Source organism: Ciona intestinalis, chromosome 11 (genome assembly GCF_000224145.3).
Source record: "Ciona intestinalis chromosome 11, KH, whole genome shotgun sequence".
Taxonomy (NCBI): Eukaryota; Metazoa; Chordata; class Ascidiacea; order Phlebobranchia; family Cionidae; genus Ciona; species Ciona intestinalis.
Window position 1 is genome coordinate 5,034,172 of NC_020176.2, and position 16,519 is coordinate 5,050,690.

At 40.3% G+C, this 16,519-nt stretch overlaps 1 protein-coding gene across 2 annotated transcripts in view; it reads left to right on the top strand.

Annotated features, from left to right (window-relative positions):
• Positions 1–123: 123 nt before the first annotated feature.
• LOC778901 (protein jagged-1b) overlaps positions 124–16,519 on the top strand; it is a 37,415-nt gene continuing 21,019 nt past the window's right edge. Inside the window, exons 1-8 of one of the 2 annotated variants that reach the window (XM_026836878.1) lie at positions 124–252; positions 3,690–4,007; positions 9,931–9,979; positions 10,179–10,442; positions 10,897–10,957; positions 14,944–15,074; positions 15,347–15,466; positions 15,531–15,644. In XM_026836878.1, coding sequence (XP_026692679.1) covers positions 247–252; positions 3,690–4,007; positions 9,931–9,979; positions 10,179–10,442; positions 10,897–10,957; positions 14,944–15,074; positions 15,347–15,466; positions 15,531–15,644 — 1,063 coding nt within the window. In that variant the 5' untranslated portion in view covers positions 124–246. Of the gene's footprint in view, positions 253–2,654; positions 3,029–3,689; positions 4,008–9,930; positions 9,980–10,178; positions 10,443–10,896; positions 10,958–14,943; positions 15,075–15,346; positions 15,467–15,530; positions 15,645–16,519 lie in introns of those variants that run through there. The other variant, XM_009861996.3, reaches the window with a different exon arrangement.

Consider the following 16,519-nt stretch of genomic DNA (forward strand, 5'->3'; position numbering starts at 1 on the left):
AAAAGCAACTACTATTGTATAAATGAACTTTTAGTTTTAAATTGAAACAATTTTGGCGCTGTCTCCTTTCGTATAGAAGTAACTCTATAATACTTTGTTTTTCATTTCTACAGGCATTTGTAAAACAACCTGTGAAACCACTATGTATTTACCGGACGCCATAAGAAGTTTAACTGCAAAAGACAGAAGTTTTACCAGTATCCGCCATAAACTGCACACAACTACAGCCAGTTTCCCACATGTATAATGCAGGTAACTACTGCATTTTTTTTTCTAGAATTTTTGTATATATATACAATATACATAAACCTCCCCAAATAAGAACTTGTTAATATTTCTATATTTTAACCTAAAATATTCCCCTGTTTTGAGCTTTAATATTTATGACGAAACAATTCTCTCACGTGACTGCAGTTACTGCGGGTCATTTTTAAGTTTGTTCGTATTTTGTTTGTAGTTACGTGAATGTTGTTATTTATCAACTGGTTAAGTACACCGTCTCAAATGTTTAGTTTTGTAATTTCGCAAACACAGTAAGCATATTTATGTAGTTGCTGTAAGTAAACTGTCGTTAATTGTTGATAAATTTATGATATTGCTTTATAATTCATTAGATAATATATTTTGAACTTTTAAGACAGAGTTTTGTCTGTTACGAAGCTACAGTAGTTACAAAACCTTTTTTCTGTACCCGTTTAGTTAAGTAACTACCAGACACGCGTCTAGGTTTTGTATTTTTGTAACAGCAGCAATTTAGTTTGTATAACAACGATCACGGTTAAGTTGACTTAGCTTTGTATTGGTAATAGTAGTGATTAAACGTTGGTACAAAACAATGTGAATGCAGCTGTCATTTTCCACCTCAATCGTCGAACAACGGCGCAATACAGCAGTCATAAATTGCGTGATTTCATTCACTAAATACCGGTTGTTGCATCGCCGGTTTTTAACAATGGACTCTGCGCTAATCGACCTCATGCGCAGACTGTACAGTCGGCAGATGTAAAATGCCGCTCGCACCGACTGGCGCGTGCATAAACTACCCACGCGCCAATTACAATGTAATAAAATGGTTCGCCCGTTTTACGACTTCGTAAAATCTTCTTTCGTTTGATCTTGTTTAAAATAATTGCAACTGTTTTCGTAGCGCCTTAATGGTAAGTACATTTAATGGTATTTTATAAAGATATCTCGTTCTAATTTTACGCTATTTTTTCCCTTTAACAGAAAAAGCTGAAGCAATTTTCTTTTACAATATTCGAATAGTTGTTTTCGATACAATTTTCGTATACTCGTACAGGAACGGGCCAACTCTGCCCAAAATCCCAGATCACATGGCGTGACTCATTGTGGGACCTCATCCATATAGAATAGAATGTGCATATATACAATGTTAGGGTAATGGCCCAACTCTGTCCAATGGCGTGTCACACTCAAAGTCGTACAATAATATAGAATAGAACTCCGATACATACGGCGCTATTTTCTGTTTAACCGTAAAAGTGGTGGAATTTTCTTTGCAGTATTTTTCAATTGTGTTTACGCGTCCACGAGTACAATGTTCCAACTTGACCTTGGTTCGCCAACTTAAAACCGAACTTAAAACTTTCGCTACGTTCTTACCAAGTGACTCCCATGGTAGAATGCCAAACTATGGATCGTGTGTCGCATATTCGCAACGTTAGGCGACTTAGATTAAATTCAATCTCTTCCCACGTCTAACTTTGTTGTAACCTTGACTTTGTGCCGTTTTTTTCCAGTGGGAATTTATGTTGAGTTTTAAATCGCAGTGTAGATGGTACAGTACGCTCAGCTTATATATAATGAGAGTTTGTTGCATTTTAGTGATAAAGCGTGTTGGCTAGGTTAGCGTTAACTACAGTTGTCAGAAATGTCGTCTTGCATCAGCTTATCGTATATTCAAATTTATATTCTGACGAGTGGAAACTTAAGTGACTTATCAATGGTTGCTACTACCATGCCCACAGTCGAGTTGCTGAAGCTATTGCAGTGTGTGGATAAGCAGACATGACTTTTGGTTGGTTTGGTCATTTATATCCTTGTGGGTGGGAACTTGAGTGACTTATCCATGGTTGCCACTCCCATGCCCACACTTTTGTAGTGCATGGATAAGCAGGCAGTGTATTAACATCAGTAGCCACTAGAACTGAATGTAATGCGACTTCGTACAAAGTTTAAACATTTTCCCAACTTGACTATAATTACACCCCCCCCCTCCTTATAAACAAACCTTCCGAGAACAATAGACTGTCTCGGGGCGTCGTCGTCTCGCGGAAAACATTCTAGACTAAATTCTATTGTTCTATTGTCGGGCGATGGCGCTAATACCCAGTTTACACACCCGAAGCGTGGCTCTCTCGTTTTCGTCGGAAAAGGGATTTTTTTCTTCGTTTTCGTTCCGGTTCTGTCGCCGCCGCTGAATATCATTGCGAGCTAGTTTATTCCTAAGAGAGAGATAGAACTAATTTCGCTCGATTATATTTTCATTGGTAGCTTTTTATTGAAACATTTTGCAGCCAGGTTTGATTTCAATATACGGCAGTGTATTACAGTTGCAGTTTCATATTTATAATGAATATTACTCGTGTTAAAAGCAATAATTTACTGTTGTGTTTGAAAATGGTTTTATATTTTTTTTGGTAGCGTATGTTGAAATAGAAAAACTTGCGTAACATATTCAATTATTCATTCATTTGTACAGTGCGCATGTTTTTGCTGCATTTTTGGCGAGTTTTTTATATTTGTTTTTTTTATTTCGTTCTTATCTCACGTTATGACATTAGGTCGAAGACAATTTTAACAGGTGCGATTTATCTGGGAGTTTAGAATAAGTACTGCAGAGTATTACTGATAATGCAGACAGACATTTTTGTCTGAGTTAACACATCTTGTGTGTACTTTGGATTTACTAAAAGACAAAGAACTGATTATTTACAAGTCTTGTATTATGGAATACTTATTACGCCGATGTGTTTGGACCATCGTAGCGACTTTATTTTTAGCCGAGGTAAGTCACTTCCGATCCCCGCGGAAACGAGGCATTTTCCCGATGCAAACTTCGCTTCGTCTCGCCGGGTTTCTGGCACGCGTGTAACTAGAACGTCCACGGTTACAACGCGTCTGCTCATTTGCGGATATTTAGAACACCGATAGGATTTTCGTTGGGCGGAGTTGGATAGGGTTATTATATGCAAGACTACATCACATTAGCTTACGTGCGATCGCAACATAGAAATCTCCCGGGAGCCGCAAAGTTCGGCTCCTGGCAGTTACTTCCAATTGTGATAACCTCCATCGCGTATTACTGTTGCAGACACGGGCGCGCCGGCCGAATTGTTAGTTATAAATAAACTCTATTACGACTCAGATTCGGACTACTTTAATCTTAACGACGTTTATCATAAGTCTAAATTGTCGTTACTAAACCACAGACACTTTATGCACAGTGACGTGTAACACTAAACTTATAAATGCTTTGGATCTCTTTTAAACGTCATGCGAAGTTTCAACATAACTAAGACACAAAATATATTAAAACATAACTAAGTCACAAAATATTGTCTGTAACTTGTGGATTAAACGTGTTTTATGTTAAAAATGGGTATTTGTTTATTTTCTTTTACAGTAAGGTATATGTATGAACATATGTAATAATGTTATTTTTATAGGTTTGTACTGGAGAAGCGCTTGGCTTCTTTGAAGTCCAGATAGTCCGGGTTCAAAACACAGCCGGGGTACTGGAGTCCGGCGTTTGCTGTGACGGAAACAAAAACCAATATGGTGTCTGCTCCTTTGACACATGTGACACCATCGTTAGTGTCTGTCTTAAGGAATATCAAATGACCAGAAACGAAGCTGATTCAGAATCTTGTACTTTCGGGTCGAAAATGACTCAAACTTTAGGTCCCAACTCCTTTACTGTACAAGGGATTGACGAACCGGGAAACCCTGGACATATAAAGATACCTCTCGCTTTTACATGGACGGTAAGATATTGAATTGTTCGATCATAGAGCCTGTTATTCGCTGGTAATGGTTGGTTGTTACGCGCAGAGAAGACATATAATACTTGGCTACGACGTATAATTATTCCAATGCGATAATTATAAAGTCTGCAGCCAATGCTTTAAACTGCCAAGGCAACGCTTACGGTTTAATTTCAGAGTAAAATGCGAACGTGTCTTTTACACTTGACACTCATTTCACGTAAAACCGCACAATTCTGGTGTGATTACCCGTATGACATTTGTCCTCAGATGAATATAATATCCACGTAATCCTATTTTACGTTGATTCGATTTTTGATTAAATTCGTTTGATATCGAGACGCATGTGAACGTCGTTTTGTCTCAATCGAACGACAATTATTGGCCCTTGGCGAAAAATCTGCTGTAAATTAAATAACATGTGTGTGACCTGTTTCGCTACTTTATGTGAGTAATTATTCTCTCTACTTGCGTAATTACTATGCTAAAGTCGGCTTCGATTTGCCCAAGGTTTACGAGGGACTATCAAAGCGATTTGAATGGCAACCCTTCGCCTAACATCTGTTCAACGGCCCGTTCCTTTCGCCTGAATTGTTTAAGTTTAATGTAATTGGCCTTGCCCATGCTCACTGTGACTGCTGTTGCCCGCCTAGTAGCTTCGTCTTGTGTTAAACGGCAACCATTGAGTTGCAATTATTTTGGGTTCCGGAGTTGAAATATTGGAGGCAGAAGTGTCTGGTGTACCTTCGTACATTCCTTATGTAAGTTACAACATATCCACCACCCCCACACAACGTGTACACGGCGTTCCCGTGTATTCAATGTGGAAAATATTCCGACCTGTGGTTTTATACGTCGCATAGTTCGAGGTGATACTGGCACAGCCAGCTCCCGGCTCGCTAACTCAGCCTTTGCGCCGGGGAGTTCCTAGACCGGAATAACACATAGCGCGTACGGACACTTGAGTTTTTGTTTAGTTAGCAAAGTTATTCCGGCTTTTCGAACCTCTTTCCCAACGCACAATATAATGCAGCGAATAAATCTCTTTTTTGAGACAGTTATATTTTAGATCGACGACTCGTTATAGACATGTTGCTTATATGATACCTTGTGCCACGACAACTCTGACTTACATCCAATGCCTGCCCACGTTACAGGCGGAACTTTAAACTATAACGTGTTTGATGAGAATATTAATAGCAAAAATAATCAATCGCCTTATCGTCGATGTACGGTGAATTAAAATGCCGTGGTTGGGCATTCGTAGGAATTTATAAGACACCGGTGTTTAGAGCAAAACCCGGCCGAACAGAATTACATGCTTGACGAACTGGACGGTAATTACGTGAGTGATACATCATCGTTGAGCGCATTATTAAATTTTGCCGTTTAGGATTAACACCGGTGTTAGAGAACGCAGTGACCATCCATAGATGATTATATAGCAGCCACCTCTACACCGGACACGACATAAACTCTGGCCCAGACATCAAAGTTTGAACCCTGTCATTAAATCCGGTCAAATCATGGCGTCTTTTTCCGGCGGCCGATCTGTCACATTTAAGATGAATATGGCGAATAATAAAACTTTCTGGCGCTTCGGAAAGTGTGTTAGTGTCGCTTAGTTTTGTTTATTCGTGTGATAACGTCGTCTGAATCTGTGGTTTCACATGCGACCACTGCATCAGCACCGCCTGTTATAATATTTGCGTAACTTCTCCTGGATATCCTGCAAGTGAGGCCACCGTTCGCCCTTTTAATATCTGTTTGTGTGGTCGCAGATTTTCGCTTCAAATTTGTCCCTCTTTGTACGCGATTGGTTCCACTACGAATTTAGGGTTTGATATTAAAATCGTCGTCGCTTCCCATATGCCACTATACGATAACGGCTGGTAGTATTCAACCCGCTGATAGGGCGGTGTATTTTTACCCAATCTGCAATTTCATTGTATGTTTTATGTTTGCCTTCAAGAATGAATGGACCTGCTGTTTCTCCGCTTTTCGTCGTCAATTTGACGTAAAAAGAAATTCTTATCTTAGTTGATTTGGTTGGTCCATTTAGAGCGTGCTAAATCTCGGGTTGGCCCGTTTTATCTGGCCACGATCTTCTGTTTGCGTTCTCCCTGCTAACCCTACCATCTGTTGTTCCTTTCCTCGCAGAAACCGATCCACAATCGACGCCTCGTAAATCGACGATTGCATTTAAGATGCTGATGTAATTAGATATTTTATTCCACGGTGGGGCAATAGCACAAATACTAATTTGCATTCAATCTAAATACACATGGTGTAACGTGTAGCTTATACAAAGAAAACACGCATCTGCAATTTAATACATACATTATGTATGCTAAAAACGCATTAACACAACATAGTAATTCGTCGCACTGAACGTCTATAAGACAATAGACAACGAAGTAGCAAAACACTTTTTATTAAAAGTCGCAACATTCTCCCAATACGCCAATATTTGTTTGTCCACGACATTCAGGCAACTTAATGTTTACGCATTCTGTCATCGTGTGTAGTATTCTGTCATCGTGTGTAAAACTAAAATATTTGTTTCGATGTCTTCAATAATCTTCTCTTCTTTGTTTCTTTTAATTTCCGTCTAAAACCCCGATCTAAGAATGTTTATGAACGCCCGGGGCAAAGGTAGAACGGAAGCTTATTCCACACACAATGACTTGCGCATATCAACAACAGACACACAAATACGTAACTTGGTTTATATTCAATTACATAGCTTAGACTTCAAAGGGGACTCGCAATAATCGCTTTCCTGGTGTAATTACGAAGTTTTGTGACAAACATAAATAAATATCTTCTTTATTTACATTTTCGAATACAAAAAAAATCAAAGAATAAAAACAACCTGGAAAACGTATTAACAACAACATGACAGCTGTTAAAATACGATACAAAATTACATGGGAAAAATTGCCAAATTTAAAAACAAGCTGTCAACATTGAATGTAAAACTCTGAGAAATCGTCATCAAAACAACAGTCGTTAAAGACTCAAAAACTACTAAAAAAAAAGTTGTAAAAAGCGTTGCTGCTAAACCCAACATACAATATAAAACTGCCGCAACATTATTGGGTAATGATGCTGTTATGCCCGGATACAAGTTGCGTTCATCTCGGTTACGCCTTTAACCTTGTATATATGGCAGAACACCTCCGGCTTTCGTCACGCACCTTGCGCTAGTAAGTAGTGTCACCAGTCCCCTTGTTGAGCATTTCCACATCTCTAGGTATAAATAGCTGACTTGTTGTTTGTTCTTCTGATATCCGCAAATAATATCAAATTGTGAGCCATTTTCGCCCATCATCGCATCATAATGGCACAGGTGTTACGTCACAGATGTAACGGGTTGACCTCAAAAGATAATTTTGTACATTAATTCATTATTAACACCGTATATAGCGCCCGTAACTGTCCGTTTGAAATATCTGTTCAGTTTAATATAGGGTAACTTTATGCGGCACAGACCGAGTGATATGAAATACGTAACCGATGAATATCAAGTTCAATAAATTTCGCCTGAAATGGCATCATCAGTCCCGTATTCAAATTTATACAACATATGTATCAAATGTGGATATCAAAATTAGAGGTAAATATATTGTGTATGATACATGTGTATTCAACACGCATACCAATACATGCAGTCCAAGTCATTACAATGTAAGCCTCAATCATCAATCGTAACTTCCCAAACAACATCGAATATAATTCCGACAACTTTGGTCTCGCCATGAATCAAAACGAGACTTTCTACCTTTATTTAAAGTCACGTGGCTATTCCAGTTTGCTTTTCCCACGGTGGTAGAGACCGCGACGATATAAACTCGTCCCGTCCCTTCTCCGCTTATTCTCTTCCCCGCGCCGGTCGTGCCACAATGTGACTCTATCTCGCTTGCCCTTCCCTACCGTATACACCGCAAGCAAAACCCGGCCATCAAAGGCAAATAATTCAACGTTAGTAAATCTCATGTCGGCTATAATCGCGCAGACAGCGAATTATGACGTCGGCAGAATAACCGCTCCGTCATTTTCCGCGTTGTTGAAATTGAAATAAATTGTTGCAATGTAATACATTACGTGGTTCGCAAGAAGCATTTCGAGGTATTTTAGTTAAAGCTCCAGCCGACCAGTAAACCGCATCTTCAGTGACTAACCAGGCGTTACCCGAACGCATCAATATCACAAATCAGTGACTAGCACAAGCTATTTGAGCCACACAAGCCCATATATGAGGATTGTTGCTCCAACCGCAGTTCGACGTCCCAGCACCCACCATACCACCCTATATGTGAGGTATAGAGTCGTATACAGGGGGTGTAACTTTGTCTGGAGCAAGACAAGCCCTCAAGTTCAAGCAGCGTGACTGAGAGCCGTAATATTTACATTTATGTGTCTGTTTATCACATATAAGCTTAAACCATGGCGGCGGAGTTATTTCGCAACGATAGCGATTGTTAAACATCGTTCCCACGGTCGTAACTTCTATGCACATAAATGAATGGCTGGCATTCAGCGTTTGTTTAAACGTCAAATAAATGATTCGCGTTAATTTTTAAGACTTCTCCTACTCTGAGCGTCGTGTGGGCGCAATAAGTAGGACTATGTAACAAGCAAGCAACGTCTCTTTAAACCACAGTGTACTTCTCAAGGCACTCTGCAAATAGAGAGCCAGGGAAATGGTTTTAATTTAAAATCTCATGGAATTCATGGCATAAGAGTTCAAATTCTCAATACGAGAAAAACCTGTTGCAGTTTCGCTCAAAATATGTTTCCACGAAAGTAAACATTAAGCTGCATTAATGTCCCATCAATCTGTTTCGAATAATCAAGGTGTGTTTAACACCCGTGTGAACGCCGCTTTAATCGCTTGGGTTAAAATCTCTAATCTAAATCAAATTTACCGAGATAACTTGAATGTCTTTTCACACCGTTCGTGCGAACAAGTACACAGTAAAGTATCTTAGTGATTATAATGGTAACAGTGTTTTCTCGTCCCACTTGGTAGTAAACAAAGAACATTCAAAGCATTATAAAACCGTATCATCACTTGTGTCCTGTCTTCCCCCACCCTACTATATAAAGTAACTTTTGTAAAAGTTCGTAATCAGTTATTCGCATTGTTATTTCAGTGGACGCGATTTTCATCTCAAATGTTTCGATTTTAAAACTAAAATCATTTTCAGCGATATCGAAAGTAAAATTTTTAACATATTTTACTCTTGTGTCAAATTGTCTATGTATTAAGTCGGCAAAGTTGAACAATTGAATCGAATGTCTTTCTCCTGTTATTGTTGAAGTAGGAACATAGGAACCAATTATCAGTGAATCATTCATTACCACTTGCGTTCTGTTGTATAAACGTTACTCACTTTCGACACCTCTTTACAAAACAAGACGACTTAGTGCGCATGCGCAGGATGCTTGTAACTAAACCCGTATATGTCTGTCATTCCTATACAGCACGTCACTCCCAACGTCTCGTGTTTTGATCCGTCTTTAAAAAATCGAACTAAATGCGTCAAGATTTTGCAACAATGAGTTTAAAACAGGGGCGGGCCGCCGCTTTCAGTCATCTTCCCCTGCGGGTCGGATTACCCAAATAAACAGCTTTTAACGCGCTAAAACGTAAAATAATAGTGTCAAGTAACGACGTTTGCTACAAGCAGTCTAGTTCCCACCACCCCTACCCTTGTCCGAATGCCCCCCCACGTTTTAATGGAGCCACACAATGTGTGATGTGATACCACCAATCCACTATAGCCATCTACCATTACAATTGCTTCACACTGTTACCTCTGTATTTTAACCAATATAATCGCTGGTTAATTTCCAACCAAATTGAAACTACATATAAAGTTACAATCTATTATTAACCCGTATTTTTTTATTCCAGAGAACTTACACACTCATTCTCGAAGTTTTTGACCGGGATAATGGAACAGGTATGCCGTAACAATGTCTTTTATTTTTCTCATTCCGTCATAATCATTTTTCTAAAGTAATAGTCATAATGACGTAATAATACTAAATTGTTGAGTACATAAAACCTACTTAAAGTTGATTGTTCCTCATTCTAGTTTTGTTTCGTTCTAGAACTCATAGGCCTAATGACGTCACAGTAACCATTGTCTGTTGTTTTAGACGGAGGTTTCACAACTGATCTCATTGGGCGACACTTTTACCCGAGTATTCTAAACCCTGGGGACGCTTGGCACACTTTGAGGTATAATGGGCGCTCCGTACACGTTGAATACAAAGTGAGAGTGCGATGCAACGAACATCAATACGGAAACAACTGTACAAAGCTGTGCAAACCAAGGAGCGACTTTTTCGGGAATTATATCTGCGATAAACATGGCAATAAACGATGCATGGAGGGCTGGATGGGAGAAGATTGTAGAACTGGTAAGTTTAATCTTCAAACGCAAATCGGAAGGCAGTGTAATAGGATTCTGTAGCGAATTCACTTTTCACAGTATGTAGGTTCCTTACAATAGCTTTCAATCGGATCTCTGTGAGTTTAATCACATGGGGTATAAGAGGCGACCTATTTCGGTAGCTTACAAGAGGCGAGATGCTACAATTATAAAACGATTAACACAATCCATTTAAGCAGCTCAGACCTTTTTAATAAAGCTGAGCATAGCGGCCTAGATTTAAAACATTGGTGTCTTGAATTATAAAAAGCCGCTTTTGAACTTTAAAGTCGTGATGATAATAAAATATCTCACTAATTAGATTATTATTAAATGACTTTTGCGGTTTCGTATCCGAGATTTCACTGAAAACAGGTAACCGGGAGACCTGGTAGCCAGCTATGTCTTGGTAACGAAAGTTAAGAATTCTTAATATTTTTCAGCCATCTGCAAACTCGGCTGCAGCACCGAACATGGATCATGTAAACAACCCCACGAATGCATGTAAGTTGGTGTGTTTTGTTATCTATGCTGTTACCATTGTGGGCGTATATGTCTATGACACTTAATAACATTTGCTCCAACCCAGTGGTCACTAATGGGTTGTCCAAATTGTCAACAACAAAAAATCACCCACAAAGTTTCAAGCGTGTTGGTTGTAAACATGGGGCGTATGAAACAGAACAGCCGTGTTGTAACGATTGTCGTTGCTTTGCTATGCGAGGATAAATAAGTTACATTCATTCATGATTTTATTAGAACTATTTCGTTTTGCGTTTAAATGCCGGTTTTTGTCGTTTTTCACCGGAAACATCGCGCGAGTCGCGGTCAAAGACCATTTCCTTTGTTGTCAAAGCGACGCGGGTCATTCTAGGTTTGTCGTTTTGTTGCTGAGGGTTAAAGTACATCTATGCTCGCGTTCCCGGGTTAGGGAAACCCCCAGAGCGACCTAAACAACAACACTTTTCCCACGCCCACGTTATTTACGAGTGATTATAAGTTAGTTACACCAACACTGGCTCTATAACGTTAAAGTTGCCAATAAAGCAAAGCTTGGCAATTATAAGTTAGATGAGGAAATGTTAGAATTGGTAATAAGGTCATACAGGGGTGAACGAGTTGATTTTTGAGCTGAATCACTGGGTACTAAAAGTCCATGACCCCCTTTGATTAACACGAGCCTATGCTACACTAACACTATGGTTGTGTGCATTCCTACCACAACTAGCCAGTCGTCACGGCGCCGACACATACACCCGCGTTCTATACAGACAATGTTTGTTGCCTGCCACTCCGTTTCGAATTACAGTGGAATTAATTCGCTTTGATCTAAATCCAAGTACATCAAGTTGGCCATTCACCAGTAACTTAGCAGTGACCGTTCATATCACGGTTGCAATTGCAAGTCCATGTATTATGGTTTATGTTGTTTAATTGTTAATTACGAGTTAAAGCTAAAGGGGTGTGTTGTTGTCAATGGTAAGGAGAAACTGTTTGAAAGTAGACCCATGTATGACACTCGTCTTCACATGTTTGTTGTGTTCACACGACTTATTGTTAAGCCACGATTGTTACAATATTGTGACGCGACAAACGTCGTGTCGAGACGCCATCGCCTTGCCAAGGACGCGTATTCTCGCCCAGCACGTTTGTAGTTACATGTTTTACACCGAACACAATGAATCGTTCCTCCATAATACCTGTGTACCGAACTACCGACCCTATTATAGCTTATGACGCAACAATATTCACTCCCGGATGTTACAGTTAGCGGAAAAAAATATTTTGTCATTTTTAACTTCGCACCTAGCAACGACGCCAATGACGTCATCATTAAATGACGTCATAAGGACCTTGTCCTTCGTGTATGGCGTAAGAATAACTGAGGTTGGTCGGTGCCAAATATGCGAGAAAGTTTATGTTGAAGCTAAATGACGAACGACGCTTATAATAGCTAGCGTCTGATTTCGAACGAGTATTTCGCTCTATCTTGATTCTCCTAAAACCTCGTTTTTTTCGCCGTCTCGCCCGTCGCGTACGCGGTGCCGAATTTAGCCGTTTTTTCCCGTGAGAAAGTATTGCTGCGCGTGGGTCGGATAGTTCTTTGTCGCATGTGACAACCACCTTCCTTTAATTGCTTTTGGAGCGGGTTATGTCAGCTCGTTTGCCGGCGCAGGTGCGGCACGCGCTGCCTGATCCTTTCAATTTGTTCCATTCGTGCCGTGTATTATGTCTGCCCGGGCACTGCTTATTAACTAAGACCATGAATTACGCGGACCGTACCAAGTTCGATTAAACGGAAAATAATAATTTTATAAAAATGTTACTCAGCTCTTTCATCCCACGAACCGCGCATGGTGGTATAGATTTATAATTGCCTTAATATCATTAGGCGTAATGCTCTTATATAAACAAGACGGACTTATCCCGGTGAGACGGCTGTCAGTGTTGTGTTGACACATTAAACCAATGGCAGTAAAACCATGGGATCCGCCCGCGGCTACCAAGGCTCAGTATCTTCACGCTAACCAGTTGTTTACCTTCTATATGAGAGAGAAATTAGGTCTAGGATGAAATTGTAATGCGAGTCATCCCGGTCAAGGCAACTTGAACGTCCAACTACCAGTATGCAGCCACGCGACCGACGTTCCGACTTCCTGTTCCCTCCCCGCTCTTCCAAACGCTTCGCTTCACGCCCAGTCAATTTAAGCATTGATCCGAGTTAAAAATAGGATTTTTTGATAACATTAACGATTTTCATATAAAAGATACGACATTGCGGGGTTTTACCTCAAGGCATGGGACGGCGTGTTGTATGATCGTTGTAATCATTAACTATTTCAAACAAACGCCAGATGCTAACCGGTCGCGTGGCCGTCTGCCTAGTGGGGTAAACAGGAACGCTTAACCTTCCAGGGTCTCCTGCCTTAGTTTTGTAAACGCTGCAGATAAAACACGAAAGATTTCGAAACCTTCCTTATCGTTCAGCCGCCGCAAAATTCGTCAAACGCGAAGTTAAGACCCAACATCGTTTTTACGTGTTACAGTACAGAGCTGGATGATCTCTCATATATCCTCCCACTCCTCCCGTCTTTGTTTCTTTCCTTCTCCTCCCGCCTCGCGCCGAGCATTCCTTTGCTTTCCCTGGGTCGAGGGGCGCGTGGGAAAGTCAACCATGCGTGACCAACGCCCCCACCACCCCGCTTATGTATAGCACTGTGACGTAACAACCCCTGCATTCGACAATCTTTCGCCCATGTGTTGTCTGTACTTTCCGAATCGCGGTATAGACAGTGGTACACGATAACTGATTGAATCTAGAGACATAGACGTTACTGCAGATTGACGGATTCGGTATTTTGTTTTTCGTCTCATTCCAAACCAGTATTTGATTCGCCTCCCATTTTAACGAGGTGGTGAAGTTGAATGTTATTCGTGTTCTTTCCCCGTTCGTACAACCGCCACCATGCGACGTGTAATCTTCGTTTCATATATATATATACACGAGGTTGCAACGTTGGTTTTGCTAAACCTTTTTCTACCATCAGATAAGCCGAGTCTAAGCGTGGGAACGGCTCACCTAGAGATGCTTATCTCACACGCGCGCGCGCATGCGTGTTCGCACGACTTTTGTCTCCACAAGTTTAACCGAACGTTTTGCATGCTCGTGTTGACGCTTGAGCAAAATAAGTCGACATGGCTTCACTATAAAGTTGTTCATTGCCTTTAGTTTGTTCCTGAACCCCTGTGTTCGGGTTAGCGCATCAGTGAACGTCTGTATTATGTCTGGCTCGTGTTTTGCTTGGAATATTGGACGCTATGTAGTTGCTGAAGTAGCCTGAAGACCACATTGAACGTAGTTGTTGCGGTTCGTTGCATAAACAATACAACTCCTGGTTTAACTTTCACACGGGGCTATTCAACTCATCTGCGCTAACTTGTTTATTATACAGCACGGTAAATCGCTTTAGGCTTATATCAAATCGAGGTTGCGTGTTGTGCAGGTTAAGGTGTTGTAGTTGTTGGTGATTATGTTTCATCATTTTCGCGACAAGTCCACACATTGTGTCGTCACACTATAGGCTTAAACGAGGCAGTCATGCCGTCATTATAAACCAACAATTACGATTGTTGCTGAATAGTTGACCTGACATACTCTGCGGTAGGTGCAGAATATCCTACAATGTATATAGTACTGTAGTATGAGATGGTTAGCGCATATTATTCCATGTTTACTAATCATGTTATAACAATTAACAACTCTATTTTAAGAGTCGTGAGGATACGGTTATATAATTCTCTAAATATTTGTTTACTACCAAATGGGACGATATAAGAGGATGAAAACATGATTAAGAAATATAGGATATTATGTGCTAATGATATCCCATCTTACCCCACAGTTATATAGTTTATTACAAAATACCAAAACATTGTCGATTTCACCATAACTTTCAACAAACAGCCCTAAACATTATGTTTCACCTCAGATGCAACTACGGTTGGCAAGGCGATTTATGCAACGAATGTGTTCCTTACCCCGGATGTGAACATGGTACATGCATGGTGGATTGGCAGTGCGCATGCGATACCAACTGGGGAGGTTTATTATGCAACAAAAGTAAGTGTGTCGTCATAACAAAACGGCAACAGACACTCGCAAATAAATTATTCAAATTTTAAAATTTTTGGAAAAGTTCAAAAGCGTGCGTGTTGTCTAGATTAAATAATAGATTTTAAAATAACTTAAAAGTAAATTTAGTAAAAATCTTTGTTTTTTCTCTAAATTATCTAGTTGAAACAATGTTCTAAAAATACTTTAACCTAGATTGAATAATCCCGTTTAAAATGACTCAAAGTCGGATTATTTTTTGACTCTCGTTGTATTTACAGATCTTAACTACTGTGGGACCCATAAGCCATGCATGAACGGTGGTATTTGCTCCAACCCTGAACCAGACAACTTCCAATGCTCGTGTCCCGACGGTTACAGCGGTGTAAGATGCGAAATACGTGAGTAACCCGCATATAGCATTACCAGTGAGCCGTAGCCGTTTAACACGCTCTATTTTCCCAGCTGAGTACGCGTGTGTCTCCAACCCCTGCCAGAACGGTGGATCCTGCCAGGAGATGAGCCGAGGTTTTCATTGTCAATGTGTTTCGGGTTGGGAGGGAGTGACTTGTGAACGAAGTAAGTTTGCTGTTTATGTTGTGTATTCATACACCTCATGCTCACTGTCGAGTTATAACATGGGTGTCTTCTTATACACCAGACACACATGGTGTATTCATACACCTCATGCTCACTGTCGAGTTATAACATGGGTGTCTTCTTATACACCAGACACACATGGTGTATTCATACACCTCATGCTCACTGTCGAGTTATAACATGGGTGTCTTCTTATACACCAGACACACATGGTGTATTCATACACCTCATGCTCACTGTCGAGTTATAACATGGGTGTCTTCTTATACACCAAACACACATGGTGTATTCATACACCTCATGCTCACTGTCAAGTTATGACATTAAAATTCGCTCATGCATATATTATATTCATCAATATTAAAGCAAGACCTTTGTTTTCTGCCTCAACGCTTACCGCAGTGGGTTTTGAACTGTCTAACTTCGGGTCGTTTAAATTATTCAATGCGTGTCTTGGCCTTTCATCAGCGATAAATTATGCATTGTTGTTTTGCACGTCCCGCTTACGGGCAATGCTGTCGTGTGGATCGCCCTTTGAAATTATTGGTGGGGAAGTAATAGTTTATATCGCTAATTTCTAGGTTTAGTAACTTGCACAAATGTCACATTAATTTTTCGATTGCATGCGCCTAGCCCGGTGCCTTGCTTGGTACTTGAACCTAGCATCTTCTAATGACATATACTATAAACAATGTCAGTAAGTTACAGGTGACATAATATGTTTGTGGTCGGTTTGATGTCACGTGTGTAGGTTTATCACGTCACAGAGGTGCATTGTTGCATCACACTCGCATTTACACGCAAGAATGACTGGGATAATGGGCTCTGTCGACGCAACAATAGACCGCAATCGT